Genomic DNA, 18372 nt, shown 5'->3' with positions numbered 1-18372 from the left:
AAGGAGACATGCATTCCTGTATTATCCCGCCCTGGATTGCAATTTGCACTTCAATGACAACTTTCAATCTCCTTATTCTAATCAATATCATAGTCTCCTTCCAAATATCACATGATGGTAGAGAATGATAATGAGACCTATGTAACAGTGGGCTATATACCTCGGTGCTGGCTGGCCACTGTGTCTTACACTCAGTCAAACTGGTAGGTGAGTCTAAATTTAGCCCTCCACCGGGCCGGCTTGTTGAAAAATTGATCGATAGTGGAGTCGCTGCTATAGTAACAGTCACAGTTTTAATGGTGGTCAGGTGTCACTGGATCTCCAGTCAAGCGGGTAGCCAACGACAATGAGTACAGTGCAGGATACGGCCGCATGGAAAAACAAAACCGTCTCTAAAGTCAGTGACATGTCCAGGGGCAGTAATCGAGCAGATAAGGTAAGGATCTATCTTTAAAGCCCTCATAACTCTGTGTGGCTAATGAGGACAAGAGGAACTGGTAAAGCAAGTGGGAGAAGCATCAACACATTGCTGGCATAGCAGTCTCATCACAACTGAAACAATCTACTGCATTGTGGTTTGTGTCCTGTTCTTATCTGCAGGGTGATGACAAGGTGGACTTGTGTGGCCGGGGGAGCTGGTGGCTGGGAGCACTGAAAGTAGGTGTCATACTGCAGTAAGGTTTCATAGCTTGTCTTCAGAGCAGAGGCTACTACATTAGCTTCTGAGCAGGCCCGAGCACTTGTCACTGGTTTGTCAGTTTGAAGTGGCTCATTAGCTCATGTGTAGGTATAGCAGCACTCTGCTGCAGTCAGGTAGCTTCCAGTTGCCATGATTTGAGCTTATAAAACAGAGCACAGCCTCATAGACACATCATTGTTCTTTCAGCATATATGGTTTTCAATTACTGGCTTTTATTGCACAGCACTTTCCCATTGTCTCTGTCCAAAGTGTGCTGTCTGCCAGAAATAAATTCAAACACTTACACTACACTGAGTCCAGTCCCTAAGTGCCTCACAGCGCATTCATCGTAATAACACGTAGACCTAATTAATTATCAGTTTATCTTAATGTGATCCCAGCTCTCAGGCTCCATTGTTAACCAGCTGCCTTCTTCTTTCTAATAATGTGTCCCATACATCAAACAACAGGCCAGGCAGCTTGATGTTTAGTGTAGTACATTTATGTAATACACATCCGCTCTGCTTGTACAAACAGGTGACTTCCTATGACATGCAATGTCAAAATACAGCTGCATTCAAAAAGGATATTATAAATACTACATGTGGTCAAGCATTCCCCAAACTTTTCCCCTCCCATCTTCTTGCAGGACACACCCACCCCTGGTCTCTATCACATTCGAGACTTCATCGAAGAAGCTGAACTGAACCCTGTGAAGAAGACCTACGGGTTTAAAGGCGTGGGCAGAAAAGCCCAGATTCTGGGCGTACGTAACGGGGATCTGCTGCTGCCTGGAGCGTATGACTACACTGACTCCACTCAGGAGGTCCTGATGCACCGAGCGTCCTACTCTTTCAAAAACTGTCCACGGCCCAACATCGTCACCCTCGGCATCAGAGACAAGGTGGGATTCAGATTTCTCTCTATAACCCTCCTGCTGGTATTTGCAGTTTAGCACATATTAATGGAATAGTTCAATATTTTGGGAAAATCGCTAATTCCAAAATCGCTTTTGGAGAGTTAGATGAAAACTCTCACATCTGTGCATTAAAGATACCCTGTGGAGTGTCTGACCACTAGTAGTGCTATGTAGTAAAGTTTATAAGAGTGGGTCCTTGTTTGTTTGTATCCCAAGCACAAGCAAACATGGACGTAAACAATGCAGGATTTTAAATTATCAAAAAAAATCTTGACTTTCTGTTGACAAATTATGAACAATGATTTTAGTGAGTTGTGTGTTGAAGCTATGTCTTGGCAGCAAAAGTAAATCCCTGCCCAGTCCTTCTGTGCAGTACTGGGCAAAATGTATGAGCATACTACATGAATGAGCAGTGTAATGACCAGTCTATAATATATTTCCTGCTGAAGATATTATTAGCAGGAACTTCTTAGGCTAAGGGTGTAATTTATTTAAGAAGTGTTTATTAATTGTTGTGTTTTGATAGTGTATTTGACTGTGGCATCTGGATATCATCACAGTACTTTGCTTAAAATTACAGCAGGTGCTCTTCAGCATGTACCTGCAGCAGACTACCTGAAAACAGAAGCCTGCTGTAGACAGCGTAACACAACAGACAAAAAAGAAAACAAAAAAACAAAAACAAGCCAACCCATGGCGATGCTGTCATATACAGTATATTTAAACTCTTCTTCATCTTTATTCTCTATGGCAGCATATAAACACTTCACCGTGCGACTACAATGTGACAGCGAAACCAGTGGAAAAGACTCCCTGCAAGTAAGCTCTCGACAAACAGCCTCTCTTTAACTCTCAGTTCACAGCGGAGTACACAACCCATGAATCATCCCCTTGATCGCTGAGTCCTTCCTCCTGATTCAACTACTCCTTCCCTATCTCATCTTCCTTGCATCTCAAAGATGAAGGAGCAATCACCAACCTGCTCTCTCACTTTCTGTGCCTCTGATCACACACAGCCTTTTTCTTTTCTTCTCTAACCCTTCCCCTTACTGTTCTCCTCTCCTCTTTTTTTTTTTTTTTTTGACAGCCACCCCTCCCTACTCTCCCCTCTCCTCTCCTTGCAGGCATGTGATGTTTCGGTCAACTGTGCAACGGATCAGCTTTCCGCCTGTAAGTATCTGGTCACCAAGACTAGTTATTAGGACCATTCAGTCTTTCCATTGCCCACAAAAAAGGCTTTATTACAATTTTGATTACAAGCTATGACCTAATGTGTATCTGGTACATGCTGTACACAAGCTAGTTACAACAAACAGAAGACTGATTCCACCGGCTGATTGTATCATTTGCCCCATCCGAGTGCCTGTTATGGCACTGTACTGGCTGACCAGTCAGCTTTGGTTCATATTGCAGAGTGCTGCAGCCTTACCCGTGTGGCCATGCTGGTAGCTGATGGATATTTGAGCCGTACTGGCAGCTGCTGAGTGTTGACAGAGAAGGAAAGGCGCTAAGAAATCCCGAGGGTGTTATTACTGCAGAGTTGGGAGCAGTTTTCTGCTGTTAGTGGTGTCATAGCGACTCTAAGACAAGTTTATTGTCAAAGGTTAAACAGCTACACACATCCCGCAGCGAAGTTATCTGAAAGAGCAGATCATTTAGACAGCTGACCTGACGGAGCTGGACGGACATTAGTGGATCAAAGTTGAGGTGTCTTAATAGTTTACAGTAGGTTCTAGTCTTATCCTGAGATGGGAGACAAGAATTTCAGACTTCCCTGAGCATGGACTCAACCCAGAAAAAAAATGAAATTGATTTGCACACGTTCAAAAAGAAACCTCTCGTCAGCTGAAGATGTTTGGGAACACAACAAAAACGATATTCTCCTCTTCATGATTTGACTTAATTTCTGCATCCTGGGGCCACTGTGTGTCCTAGATTTACGTCTTGTGCCTTTTTGCAATATCAACTGCACGTGCTACGGGAAGGAACAAATCCTTCCTTGAGATTCAAGCCTGTTTGAATTAAAGTCCTAATCCCAGATATTTTCATATGAATAAATATCCTACTCTCTGTTGCTCTGGCACAAATGTGATTCACCCTATAACTAGTGTGTGAAGAAACACCTGCTGACTGGTGGTATTTATTTGCCATGCGAGGCTCTATGAATGGTCATGTTGATTGATCAGTCCACCAGACTTTTGTATTCCCCAGAGGATGAATTGTAACCAGCTGTGACCCAATAATTGCCATGAAATGTGATACAGATATTTGTGGTGCCCAGAGGATGAATCTTAAAGATGGTGTTCTTGTGCCTTTTTCTCTGGCACCACCGTGAGGGTGACATTTGGGGTATTAGGTGAAGCATCTACACATTTATTCGGTGGATTGCCATGAAATTGAATTCAGATGTTCATGGCCCCCTCAGGATGTTAAACTTTGGTGGTCCCTTTACTTTTCGCCTTGCTCAAATTGACCTTCAGCTCAAATTTGAATTTATTCAGTACTTTGTGATTTAAAGAAATTCAAGAATATGTCATATTAATTTCACCTCACGTCATTTTAGAAAATAAATTCAAGGTTTCCAGGTTATTTAAGGAGTACTGTGTAGCAAGCACCAAAAACAGGTCAAAGTTTAAAAGTTTCACAGACACTCACAGCAAGTGCCAGTTACCTACGGCACTCAGGAGAACATTTCTAACGTGCTGTGCCACTGAAGGAAAGTAGGCCAGGTGCTTTGCCTCAAACACACTCAGGCACATCCGTAAAAGAGTTTCACTGCTGTCCGCTGGCTCCTGTGAAATACACCTGCATTAGCACCTCTGGGAGCATCAGCCAGGCACGTGGGGGTCAGCGAACCAGTTACACATGATCAAGTGAACTGGCAACTGGGTTCAAATGGCACGTAATGGTAGCAGCCATTCCTCCAAGGAGTAGAAGAAAAGACACCTTCCTGTCTCCCTCTGTCAGAATCAGAGAGCGGCTGAAAATGAAAGGCTAGTCCAGTGTTCAGGGACAGGGAGACAGTTTTATGTCTGAGGAGGAGGGTGGAAGGGGGGACTGATGCTATTTCTGCATGGCACGCCGCTGGTGATGACCAGTATGTGTGTTAGTGGGTAAGAGGAAAGGAGAAGTGAAAGGCAAGGAGAGAGAGAGAGAGAGAGAGAGAGAGAGAGAGAGAGAGAGAGAGAGAGAGAGGGAGAGAGAGAGATTGACTTTTATTAGAGACTAACCCTAACATACCTGAACAACAGATTTACTGGCAAAGACCATAAAGTCATGAGTCAAATGCTATGTCATGAGTCTTAAAAATATTGGTATGGGACCCTAAAATAGGTCTGGTGTATACTGATAGTGCATCCGTCAGATGATCGGAGTATCAGCATGCAATAACAATAGTTTTTTCATGAGTACAGGTCCAAGGGTGTGAGAGTTAAAGGAGTAACCCACTCTAATCCAGTACACTTTATATCTCCTCAGAGTCTGCTAGCTGTCTGTTCTGTGAGTGTGTTGAAAAAAAGTTCCAGTGTTCCTATGTAGCTCTGGCTCGGTAAATGGACCGAGCCACACAACACTATTCCAGCCAATCAGAAAAAGCAGGCGTTTGTGCTTGTGCTCAGGACAAGGGAAAGAAGAAGAGAAGAGGGTTGGTGGGGCAAAAGGGGCAATGGAAGTATAAAGATCGTAAATCTTTATACGTAATGTTAATGGATCGTGCCAATTTAAGGATTACAGGGGAAGGGGAAGTCGACCCTTCTGTTGCTGGCCAGCTGAATGTGGTTAACAGGGACTGCAGATGAGAGACCAGCAGCGACGTTAAGGCTAGTGTATAGAAAGAACATGACGGCAGCGTATACACCACAGCATTTTCATGTTGTCAAGAAGGATAGATGGCCAAGGAACAGGTCCACTGGTCCACTGATACCGGGGACCACTGGGATTTGTCTCGGTAGTCCCGATGCCCCACTAGTCCTGATGGGTTGTCTAACTATAGTGGAGAGACTTCTGAGGGTCCAAAAGCATGAGAAGGGATGTTTAAAACAAGGCAACTGAAAATAATCCAACCTCATGTTTAGCTTTACCTCATGTTTGACATTTGTAATCAGGAAGCCATGTGGGAAAAACTCTGTGTGATTACATGGTAATGATTATATGCTAGCCTTGCTCCACAGCATATTGAGGTTTGCTTATAAAATCAATCAGTCAATCTTGCTCAGTAATTCCTCCTATCTCTGACCACCTCAGAAGGAGGGACCTGCTCCATGTCACTACAATCCACAGACCAGACCTGAAAAAGGCATCACTTCCTGCTTCAAATCCACTTTGCCACGGCTCCACTATGAGCACCCAGTGAGTCCAGTACTTCACGTTTACATCTCTTCTATAGCTGCACACAGGCCAATAATAATAATAATAATAATACGTACTCTCTGTAGACCTCTGTGATAACATTGTGGCATATAAAACAATAGTAAGGCTTCGAGTGTTTTCAGGAACACAGTGGCCTCAGTAATGAAACGGGAGAAGTTTGAAACCACTGTCCGACCAAACTGAGTCGCCGCGCCTAATTATAGTAACAGCATTTAAAGGATCCTGACTGAAAGACTCTGGTCTGATGAGACAAAAATCAAACCCAGCAGAACTCCTGGTGAACATCAGGCTCTGCTCATCAACTGACTACAGGGAGGTGGTTTAGAATTGAAGGAAGGATAAGTGCAGCCAAATACAGAATATCAATACTATCAATACAACGGTTCACCTTTCATCACGACCAAGACCTAAAGTACAAAACCAAGAAAAAAAGCCAAGTCAATGCATGCCAAGTTAGTCAGGACAAGTCTCTGAGTGTGACCCAACAGAAAAATCTGTGGAGACACCTGAAGATGGCACTTCAGATGCTTCCCATGGGATGATGGGCTAAACTTCCCAAATCCAGATGTGCAAAACTTGTAGAAACTTACCCACGAAGACTGTAACTGCTGCCAAAGGGGGCTTCCACAAAGCACTGAATTAAGAGTCTGAAAACTTTTGTAAATTTTTTTATTTTTAATAAATTAGCCAAAATTTCAAAAAACATATTTTCACTATGTCAGTATAGATTATTGAGTGAAGACTGATTAATTTTGTGAATTTAAATTTGAATTTGCAGCACAATAAAAGTGCCGAACGTGAATGGATCCAAATACTTTCTGAAGCCACTGTACATAACAGGGTGCAGCAAAGAACACACACCTCCTGTACCACAGACAAGAATGGAGATAAGTGTACTGTAGATAAGCAATGGGCTTCAGAACATTCATAAGTTCTCTATGTAACAGAGAACTCAACAGAAAAAACTAAAAACTGTTTCTCTTTTGGCTAAGGTCTCTCTCTTTTTTTGTATTTCAGAGTTATGGTATAATGAAAAATGTATTTGTGTGTGTGTGTGTGTGTATTGTCTCTGTAATCCGCAGAAGACTCCGGGACCAGGAGCCTATGAACCTTGCTGGAAGTTGGGTGACCGTCTACACACAGAGGTCATGGATCCCTCATTCAGCCTCTTTTTCCGCAGCATTCCCTAGTGTGGACTTTATTACCCATAATGCCCTGATCCTAATACCATCTCCTCATCCTGTCAACCGACTGGCAGATCACACTGCCTTCACCTTGCTGCTGAAACAAAAAGAAGTAAAATCCTGACTGTACAAGAGAACGAAAACCTCACGTCTCTTATTACTTGGACAAATGTTTATCTGCATGTCAGTGAGGGATTTTGTGGGCTGCCAACAACATAATCAGCTACATTCGTTGTGCTCAAATCCCTTTAGTGACGCCAGCCAGGGAAGCAGAATGATCTTATCTGCAACAAAGGGTACTTCATTCCACTTAACTACATGTTCCCAGTATTGCTCTCTCCCTTCATCCCTCCTCGGCTGCTCTCGCTCCTCTCTCCCTCTCTGTTGGCAGTCAGGCTGCTTTGGCTTCCTACTATCTCTGCCCTGCGATGCACTCAGGAGGAGGAATGCTGCTCAGCCATGCGTCACATGCACATAGCTTAGTGTGGCATGCTGCACCCTCAGATAACACATTCAGTATTAGGGGCCAAGGCAGTGGCACACAATAAAACAGCTATTCTTATCGCTACCTACTCCGCATACTCACTCTTTCTTTTGACGAATCAAACAAACACAGGCAATAATGGTGGGACACAGAGAGCGGCAGTGATAGGAATCACCTCCGCATGGGACATAATGGTGGTGTAGATTACAGCACAACAGGGAAAAGGCAGAAAAATAAAAAAAAAACACACGTTGCAGGTTTGTTATTAGTGTGATCCCAGGCAATGTTTTTTTTTTAATCTGTTGCTTATTCAGAGAAGGATTTTGCTGAGCATGTCAGCACTGCTTTGTATTCAGAGTTAGATGCTCAAGCTATAAAGCAGCACAATTTTGTGCCACGGCCAATTTAGACAGTTGTTGAGGGAGTGCAGAGTTATATTCATCCATACTGCCCACCCAGATTCTGCTATCGGATCCAAGGAAGAAAGGATGAACAGTAATTAAAGCCCACTTGATTGAGCTTTATTTGAGTGCATGAATAATCACCCATAGCAGCTAATTATACAGCAAGGAGTCTGCACAAGGCCATTAACAAACAATAATATCATATAGCTGCTTCACTGATAGAAAATCAGACATGACTTTTGAGCTCATTTGGATGCAGACACTCAACAGGTGTGTTTATGAATCTACAAAGTCGTCAATTCAATTCAATTCAATTCAATTCAATTTTATTTATATAGCGCCTTCCACAATCAAAATTGTCTCAAGGCGCTTTACAGAGACCCAGAGCCTGACCCCAGAGCAAGCACTTAAGGCGACAGTGGCAAGGAAAAACTCCCTTTTAACAGGAAGAAACCTTGAGCAGAACCTGGCTCAGATGGGGGACCCTCCTGCCGATGGCTGGGCTGTGTGAAAGGAGGAAAAGGAGGAAGATAGGACAGCTAGGAATGGAGGCAAAAAGCTGTCATGACTGGTAATTATTTACATTACAGTTTGCAAAGAATATTAATCCAATATTTATCTGTAGCAGAATGGAACATTAAACATGTTAGAAATAGATCATTGTAAACAATAAACAGCAGCAGGTGGGTGGAGCCAGGACCACAGGACATGCAGCTCCGGAGCCAGAGATACCTGCAGTAAGGTACAGAGAAAGAGAGACCAGAGAGAAACAAGCACAGGACTACGGGACAGAGAGGACACAGAGTTAATGACATGTAATAAAGGCTAATAAATTTGAGAGTGGGTCTGAGGAGAGAAAGAGAAAGAGAAAGAAGAAGTGCACAGTAAATCATGGGATGTCCCCCAGCAGCCTAGGCCTATAGCAGCATAACTAGGGGATGATTCAGTGTCAGTGTCTATAGAGATAATTGTGACTAACTATAAGTTTAATAAATAACTAGGACTGTAACTACAACTAATTATAAGCTTTATCAAACAAGAAGGTTTTAAGCTTCGTTTTAAAATTAGAGAGGGTGTCTGCTTCCCGAACCCAAACTGGCAGTTGGTTCCATAGGAGAGGGGCCTTATAGCTAAAGGCTCGGCCTCCCATTCTACTTTTAGAGATTTTGGGAACCATAAACAAACCTGCATTCTGGGAACGAAGCAATCTGTTGGGATGATATGGTACTATCAGCTCTTTGAGATATGAAGGAGCCTGGCCATTGAGGGCCTTATATGTAAGGAGAAAGATTTTAAAATCAATTCTGGATTTTACAGGAAGCCAATGAAGAGAAGTTAGTACAGAAGTAATATGATCTCTCTTGCTAATTCCAGTCAGTACTCTCGCTGCAGCATTTTGGATCAGCTGGATGCTTTTTAGAGATCATCAGCTGAGCAGCTAAAAGTTTCTTAGCTCTCTGTGAATTCAGTTTTCAGATTAGAACTACAAACATGGCTCACCCCTTCTTCTTTACTGAGTGTGCACTAAAGCTGCACCTACCATTATTTTGATGTTAACAGTAGATCAAATTACCCATTTATCACCTGACAGCAGTGTCCCTCAGCTCTATGGAACATTTTAGCGTTTATCTTTTAATGCTCACAGCTTTATTGGTTTGATTCAGTCTCATCTCATTCATCAGCCCCATTTCTAGCAGCAGAAGGCAGCTGTTTTCAGCAAAGAAGCTCTGATAGACCCTCCGTACACAGCTCCACAGTTGGTGGAGACCGAAAAACAGTTAACAGGAGAACAGCAGACAATATTAGACTTTAATTCATTATCCAACACCTCAGACCACCTCCACTAGCGGGCTAACACTCAGGGTCAGATGACAGAGTAGTATCCGCAGAGCTGGTAAGCACTGTTCTTGTGTCATGCTCAGGGGAACTTCAGCAGGGTGAACATGCATAAATCTAGATCAGAGGCTTATTTCAAGAACTGCTTGTTGGTGATAACAGAGGACCTAAGGGGGACTACTGTACATAAAGAGGCTCTGTACTGACCCTTTACACGTACTGACATCAGTGAAGTGTTTTGTTTGGGACCACAGGCAGGAGAGGCGTGCAGGACCTTATCAAGGCAGATCTACTTCCCTGACTTTAATCTCCACCACTCTGTTTTCCTTCAGTTGCCGACACTTAAGAGCATGAAGAGGTTCAAGAGCCGGGCTCTTATTCCCCCTGTCATTAGTGCGGAGACAAAGGAGCACACACTTCCACCCGGAGAAGACAATCTTATTAACACGGGGCTTTGCACGCAGCCTCTGGAAGGCTGGGCAAGTGTATCCACTGCTTGTGAAGAAGATGCAATAAGAGAGATGTGAATGTGTGTGTGCGTGTTTGTGTGTGATGAGCAGCTATTCTGCCTGTGGTCAAGGCACCAAGCCCCCAGTAATCTCTGTCCCTCTCCACCCCGGGCACCCTTCCTCCCTTCTCATCTCAGTGATCTCCAAAGTCCAGCACTGATCTCTGACATATGCCTCATACTGACGACTTAACACCCTCCATCTCCCACAGCCTGCCTCGACCACAGGCACGGTTAGGCACCCGCTCTTTCACTGTCAATCAAGCTGCCCCTCGTAGACGCACATTGCTTCAAAGAATACGACAGCAGCCGCACAATGCCATAAATGCAAATGCACGCATGCACTTGTGATCCTGTGCTTTTTAAAAACGCTCTTGCGAACTCAAGTGCAAACCTGCAAACACGTGCACACAGATGTTCTCATTTTTTAAAGGTTCTATGGACTCAACTGTTTTCCATTCATTTTTTAAATACAAATTTTAAAGGTTTAAAACAATCACTTAAGCATGGACATGTTTTACAAATATAAATCAACCCTCTATTGAAAATGAAAGAGGAACTTGCATCAACACTGCAGAGAAAATGATCAGCATGGTAGGTAACACATGCACCACAGTAAAGTCTATACAGCATGCATAGCACAAATACTACAACACACACGATCTCTTCATCTGTGAAGATCTGTTTCCTGTGAAGTTTGGTGAGAAGCTGGCACAGTGGAGTTGTATCATTTAAAGATCACAGGAGCATCTGGTGTCAGGGCAGGTCATACAGGGAACCCAAACATCAGCTTCAGTTTGCGGGAACGGCTTAATGAGAACGTTGAGGAAGAACATCGGTGTAGCACATCAGTGAGGGTCGGGAATAAATCTGTGTTTTTGGCAGCGTCCAACAGGAGGTGACCCTGCTACTCAGTGGTACAGCCGAGCGAGAGTCAAGGACATCAAATTAACAGCTAACTCAGGACAACATGCTGAGGAAATGTGACAGTGCTCCAGAATGATGACGAAGGCAGACTGCTGGAATTTCCTAAGAATGTGAGGTTACTTAAAAATACCCATAATCCAATACTGGTGCGGGACAAACGCCATTATCACTTGCTGAGTCGCAGCTAAAGGTCGCCAAACAAACAAACCCCCTCACATACAGAGCAGCCATTGTTCGTTCACTGGCATTGTGCTGAACTAAAATGGCCTCCCAGTATCACAGAACCGGCCTGGCTTCATCTCCCTTTCTCCCCGGGTGTATAACACAAGCACCTTGGGAAACTCCAGCCAGCAGCAAGAGGGTCAAACAAAGAGGTGGCAGGTTCAGAGGTGCTGCTCCCTCATGTCTCCTTCAAGTCCAGGTCACATTCACTCTCATCACCACATCCCACACTAAGGGTGATGACTAGCCAGCCGAGGAATTTAGCAGGCAGTGTGACACGCCAGGAGGGTGACCAGGTATCCTTTTACCCCCCCCCCCCCCCAAGCTGCTGACAGACACATTGGAGCAACATTACGCTTCTATTAAATGACATTTAAAAGTTTAATCAGCTCCAATGGGCGACTGTTAGCGAACAAGGGGGTCATTGTTTAAGTGGGTAATGGCGCTGGCACGGTCACAGCGTGTGTGGACGTGGACCAAGAGTGCTGGAGGGCGATCAGGTGAGCTGGAGTGATTGATGGAAGAGAACACACTGTCTGCCAAGCTGCTGTTTACTGTGCTGTTACTGGACTCTCTGCTCCGTCATTTCAGCCTCAAAAAAACAAGCATCAGAGCCATGTCCAAAAATCTGTCTCATGCTAGAGCGGCAACAATGTGAGAATAATTCAACTCTTATTTCATATCATTAAACAGGGCTATCAGGTCTGCCTGTGGCCTGCAGAGCACAAGAGCTGCTGTGCGTTTGAAAAGGTGACCTTTATGCCTTTACACTTGCATTTTATGTTCATGCCTGTATGATATTTTAGTTTAAAAGAAATGGTTGACATTTTGGGAAATTCTCTTTCTTGCCAAGAGAAGACTGACTGCACTAACTTGGCTCTGTTGAAAAGCAGCAAAATGTGCCTACCAGAACCTCTAAAGCTCACTCATTAACATCTCCTTTGTTTAATCTGTAGAAAACTTGAAGTGTTAAAAAGTGTTCTTGGCTGGGCCCAGTGACCTCCGCAAGTTGTCGTTTTTACAGTTTGGTTTTTGTACAGATGAAACAAATGTGCTAATTGGTGAGCTTTAGAGGTGCTGAATGTGTGAGGCAGAGGCACCGAGTCCGGCTTGTGGCTTCACGTTTACCATAGATCCAAATGTAAGAGTGGTGAAAGAATGCCAATCAGTGATTTCCTAAAATGACAAACCATGTAGGACTCACAAATTACTGCAAAAAAACATGCATCTTTGGAAAGTGCTCAGCTCATGTTGGAATGTACAGGAAATGGTTGGTTGTGTTTGTTTGTCTCTGAGAATATACTGTATTTACTCCTCTGCCTAAGGCACATTTCTTTTTACGGCATTTTCAATACATTCTCTCGTCAACATGTGAACACTCAAAGCACTGTTGCATTGAACAACACATTTGGCCCTCGGGGATGAACTTCCTATACGTCTCCCATACCAGCCATTTTATTTATAAATGAGATTATGGAACCGCATCTGATCCTCATAACCTCCATCACACCCCTCACCCATCCATGACTCCCCGGCCTTGTTTGGACATCACAATGGCGGTTTATGGTTTCCTTCTTGGCGCCCTGCACCAGCACCACCCAGCCCATGCCCTCCATATGCCCCCTGCAGGGCTGGCATCCACACACACACATACACATCACAGTGACCTGAATACCAAGCACACACACACCTCACTCAGAGCGGTCACCACTTTTGATTGTCAGTACTTTGTTATTGATCCCTATTCGATCTAACATAGCTATTGTATTTCATGATGCTGTGTATGGAGGTGTGTGTGTGTGTGTGTCTACACAACCATAAACGTACAGTACAATGCCCGTGTACATGGGCATTTGATATCTGTCGCTCCTCACCACCCCTCCCTCCTGTCACACAGACAGTCTTGTGATGCTCAGGTGTAGAAGTGAGAGTGACTCATCTGGCTGCTCTGATATCTCAATGATGTACAAGTACAAACACAGCAAGTAAGATCCTATGCATTCTGCTTATTGATCCCAGGTGTATGTACTGTATATATAAGTGTGTGTGTGGTGACACCCGGTCAAGCGAATAGAGCTTCCTCTGCTTGTTGTCGTTCTGAAAGGCTTTGCAGCGGGCCACTTCCTCCATTAATCTGTCTCCTTTTACCAGAGCTGTCAAGACCATGGCATGTGTGTGTCTGTCTGTGCAAGTGCGTATGTGAGCATGTGTACTACACAATGTGTTCAAGTGTCTCTCATTGTCAGTGTGTGTGTGTGTGAGCACACCATGTAATATTTCACTCCTTACCCACAGGGATTAGACCATTCATCTCCCGAAGCCCCTGTGTAGGTGTCACACACAACGCTAATGAGGAGAGGATGGAACAAGGGAGAGCCGGCGAGCGAGGAGAGGAAAAAAAGTAAAAATAGATTTTTCGGACGGCAGAAAAGAGGTGACAGTGATCGATAATTCCCGCGCGAAAAAACGAAATATTGATAAATGTGAGATTTTCATGCCGGGAGCGTTGGGAACGTGGGCGATTGTGGAGTTTTAAAATAAGACAGAGAAGGCAGGGATTACTGCTCGCAGCCCTGCAGGGAGGTAAAGGGTTAAGAAATTGTGGGTTTGCTGAGAGCAAAGGCAGGGACTCTTCCCATAACACAAATCAATTTACACCAGCCTGAGACATTGATTATAGCTGGCTCATACCTCACATGGTAACAGCAGACATCAAACAGACACTGTCAAGCCTGTAAAACCACACAACAGGGGCATTATCTGCCTCTCACTGTGTGTGTGTGTGTGTGTGTGTGTGTGTGTTGCTCAGCAGACCAGATATCTCTCCACTTCCCCAGTTACTCAAACAAGGGGATGGCTGCTAGGCAACCAAGCCACATCACATCACATCAGGCAAGCTGGGAGAGGGCGAGAGACATAGAGAGACAGAGGAGGGGAGAGAGAGAGAGAGAGAGAGATAGGAGGAGGAGGGAGTTTGGAGGCAGAAAACTGTGCTGGCAGTATTACATAAGCCGGCAGCCCAGTCCCACTGCTCACATTAATGTGGTTAGGCACTCGGAAGTGATGTCCATTAGTCACAAGTGACAAAGCAGGTGAAGACGCAGCATCCAGCAGTGATTTTTAAAAGCCATTGTTGTTTATAATGGAGAACATTACTAACAGATGAGTCAAAAAACAAACAAACAAAACCCAACAAAACGCACACGCACACACAGACCAGAACAGAACAAACATAACAGGGACTGATAACACCCCAGAGGGATGGTCTTAAACAAACACACATGCGTGAAGATACATAATGTAAAGACGCACTGTATGAAAACACACAGACACACACATTCATAATGGCGACATATGGACTGATAAGTGAATGCCCCTGCTAGAACATATACAAGCTCTCATTTGAAGATTAGAGGGTGGGATGTGTGTGTGTGTGTGTGTGTACATAAAAGCTGTGTCAATCAACATGATCATCAAATATGCATCAAAGGCTAAAATAAAGATGAAGTGGAGCTCCTGTTGTGTCTCTCAGCCTATACATAATCTATGTATCTGCATTTCCACATGTAACACAACAACATACTGTACATTCTATCTCAAGACGTAACCAGCACATCTCTGCCATTTATGAGCCATTAAAGTGATACCCAGTGATTCGGATCACTGAAACTATTACTCATCATTTCATCACTAATTTTGAAAAAAACTACTTCTGTATTAATAACTCCATAGGAGATGTACATTGGTACAGTACTTATTTTTTTTCTATACAACCTTCTGTTATCTGAAAACCTCTGGATCCTTCTGTACCTTTTTTTTTTTTTACTGTTTTCATGTTAATATTCAACACTAGGTGAAAATATGTATTTTTGCTATTTTTCATCCAATATAGCTTATTAAGATCGGATGCTTGGAATGTACAGATAAAGTATTTTGGAATTTTGGGTATTTTGGAAAGAAATACTTCAAATTTTGGGAAGAACACGTTCACTTTCTTGCCTACAGTGAGACGAGAAAACTGATTCCATTAATATGAAACTACATCCAGGAGACTGTTAGCTTATTTTAGCATAAAGACTGGAAACAGGAGGCAGCAGATAGCCTGGCTGAGTCCAAACAGGACATCTCTTAACCTCTTAAGTCCTTTAATAAACACATATCTTATTTGTTTGATTTGTATGAAAACTTGAAATCTCCTGGCTGTAGCTTTATATTTAATGGACACATGTCAGAATCAATGTTCTCATCTTACTCTTGGCAAGAAAGCAAACAGGTTTATATCCCAAAATGTCAAACTCTTCACTTAAGGAATATTTTTGAACCCAGCACTGCTTTACAGTGTATCTGCATCGATGTATAATCATCCAGCCAAAGGCAAATTCCTTAGCCTTAACCCAAACCTCCACCCTGGCTCCGGCCCCTCAGAGCTCCCTGGGGATGATGGTGAAGGGCCGGATGGGGCAAGAAGCCTCCAGCTCCAGAGCCATCAAGAAGCAGTCGGGGGCCTGGCTGGAGCTCTGAGACTGCAGGGCCTCGCCCAGGCCACTCCATGCCTCATGGGAGGTGCTGTGGACCTGAACTGCATCACGCAGGACCTTCTCCCCAAGGTGGACACGGCCGCTTTTCACGAGCAAACGGCCCTGGATGGACAGATGGATACAGCGATGTTCAATGTCTTAGTCAGTGGAAAATGTTAATTGAAATAAAAATCAGATCATTTGCACCAATGCGAAAAATCTATGGCAGCGGTTATGTTATCCCAGTGTTTCTATTCATCCCCTGGAACCCTTTTAAAACTCTGATATACAAACAGTAACTCAAAGGTACACAGTTCTTGAAAAGTTTATATTTTGGGAATAAAAAGTAATTAAACAGACAGTGGTTTAAATGGAACAAAGTGTTATTTAATTGTTAAATGTGTTGAGATAAAACTGAATTAATCCCACTTCTGAGGTAAGTTACAGGATAAAAGTTGACCTATGGCATGCTCTCATTTTCACAATACACAAGGGCGATATCACATTAAACCTCAGAACCTTGTCTCTAATGCTTTTTTTTTTTTTTTTATCCTAAATATCTACCATTAAAACACTTTTCATGGCATGATAAGATCAAGTATGCAGATGGTGGCTTTTTACAAAAAAAATCCAAATCTTGGATTATATTGCCTGCTGTCCTGTGGACCAGTTTAGTAGAAAAACAAACAAAAAAAAAACGCCAACAACAACCAACTGTGCCACACTTGACTAGAGTCATATTCAACTGGGATTGTACAACTGAAGGGAGAAAATCCACAAATCATGAGATTAGGGGTAGCCCTCTGCAGAAAGATTATGCACTATGTTAGGAGTTGGGCACAACACACACACACACACACACACACACACAGAATAGAGTGATGAACGTGAAAATGATGCTCCCTTTAACCCGCTCAGATCAGAGACTGCAGGTCAAAAAGTGTAAACATATTCTGTACGCTTAACATCACTGTGGATGATTTGCCAAAGCATAGCCTCAATTTTTTTACTCTGGTAAAATATACCTTTCCTCTGTTCAAGCTCCAGTATGTGAAAGAATGTGAAAACCAGACAGCTCTGGAATTACCCAAAGGTGCATTTCCTCTCTTTAGTCGAAGCTACCCTGTAACTTCCTCTCCCACACCTCCAGCCAATGTGCTGAGGTAATGCATAGGTACTGGACAAGTCTGTCAGGTGCAGACAAACAAACTGACCAACAATCTGCAATACCACAGTAACAGAGTGATACTGGGATTAAGTAAATGTTATGTGCTCACTAATTAAAAAAAAACCCCAAAAAACCAAACTGTTATCCCGTACAAAAAAAACAAAACAAAACTAGTCACATTGCTTTTACATGTTACCAAGGTAATACATTACTGCCCAACACTGGTCTTCAGGTTTTCAAAGTTTCAAAGCTATGAAAACATGTTAAAATGAACTGAACTTAATGGCTCTGTTGGAAGGGAGAAAAATAGATAAAACTGACTGTATGTACCTTTAAAGAACATGTTACTCCAAAGTGTTCATTTGCAGTGGCGTGCTGGCCGAGTACTGCCCAGGGCTCTGCCAGGAAGAGTGGTGGGTATGCATGCAATCTCTATACTCACTGGCTTTACTCTGTGTGAATATACATTCACACAGTTTCTGGCATTTCATGTAAACTGTAAAGATATATAAACTGAATAAATTGCTATTATGGCTGATGTTTCAAGGTGTGTGTGTGTGTGCGTGTGTGTAAAAAAGAATATATGTGTAAAGGAGACGGATATTCCAGATGATATCTGTTGACGCCATGTTAAAGGTCACGCAGAACTTTGTGTGTGTGTGTGTGTGTCTCTTCGGAGCTCAGCTCAGTTGGGGTGTGGTGTGTTTGAGAACCCAGCAGAAAAGGGCGTCACGCAACTGACCAACAGCATGGAGTCAAATCTGTCTCACAAACATACCGCACACTCAAACACACACACATAAAAGCTACAGTGTCACATGGACACTCAAGGTGACAACAGGCAGCCACTCTTGCACAATATCATCTCGTCCCTTTTTTTTGACTAGCTGTTACACATACTCATACTCATACTCACACACACACACGCACACACACAGAGCTGGCCTGAGGTCAGACAGACGAGTCTTGTTATGCTGTCTCTACTCACAAGCTCCAGATTAATTGGGCTGAAATTCACATAGCTGTCTAGGGGCTCTGATGCAACTTTCAATAACAGCACACATACACACACATGTCGATCAAGGTCACATTTGGAGACATTAAATAGACTTAAATTAATTTCCTGGAGACTTACCCTAACCATAATCACTATTTG

General features: G+C 43.3%; 2 protein-coding genes across 5 annotated transcripts in view; one reads left to right on the top strand and one right to left on the bottom strand.

Moving 5' to 3' along the window:
* Nucleotides 1-406: 406 nt before the first annotated feature.
* stpg4 (sperm-tail PG-rich repeat containing 4) lies at nucleotides 407-7156 on the top strand. Its single transcript, XM_041050345.1, has 7 exons — nucleotides 407-436; nucleotides 601-657; nucleotides 1329-1583; nucleotides 2353-2417; nucleotides 2723-2768; nucleotides 5841-5945; nucleotides 7049-7156. The coding sequence occupies exons 1-7, from the start codon at nucleotides 407-409 to the stop codon at nucleotides 7154-7156; spliced, it is 666 nt and encodes a 221-aa protein (XP_040906279.1).
* A 6292-nt stretch (nucleotides 7157-13448) lies between these two features.
* Nucleotides 13449-18372, bottom strand: part of ttc7a (tetratricopeptide repeat domain 7A) — a 48648-nt gene continuing 43724 nt past the window's right edge. For 3 of the 4 annotated variants that reach the window (XM_041050543.1, XM_041050544.1, XM_041050545.1), the window contains one exon: nucleotides 13449-16171. In XM_041050543.1, coding sequence (XP_040906477.1) covers nucleotides 15953-16171 — 219 coding nt within the window. In that variant the 3' untranslated portion in view covers nucleotides 13449-15952. The remainder of the gene's footprint in view (nucleotides 16172-18372) is intronic. The other variant, XR_005894917.1, reaches the window with a different exon arrangement.

Source organism: Toxotes jaculatrix, chromosome 11 (assembly GCF_017976425.1).
Source record: "Toxotes jaculatrix isolate fToxJac2 chromosome 11, fToxJac2.pri, whole genome shotgun sequence".
Classification (NCBI taxonomy): Eukaryota; Metazoa; Chordata; class Actinopteri; family Toxotidae; genus Toxotes; species Toxotes jaculatrix.
This window is presented reverse-complemented; position numbering and strand designations above follow the sequence as displayed.

What these genes read in the sequence shown, in the direction of transcription:
- stpg4 (XM_041050345.1), top strand. Translation starts at nt 407, where the DNA reads ATGTCCAGGGGCAGTAATCGAGCAGATAAG. An exon ending in CCCTCGGCATCAGAGACAAG is followed by an intron (nt 1,584 to 2,352) that starts GTGGGATTCAGA and finishes TCTCTATGGCAG; the next exon opens with CATATAAACACTTCACCGTG. An exon ending in AACGGATCAGCTTTCCGCCT is followed by an intron (nt 2,769 to 5,840) that starts GTAAGTATCTGG and finishes TGACCACCTCAG; the next exon opens with AAGGAGGGACCTGCTCCATG.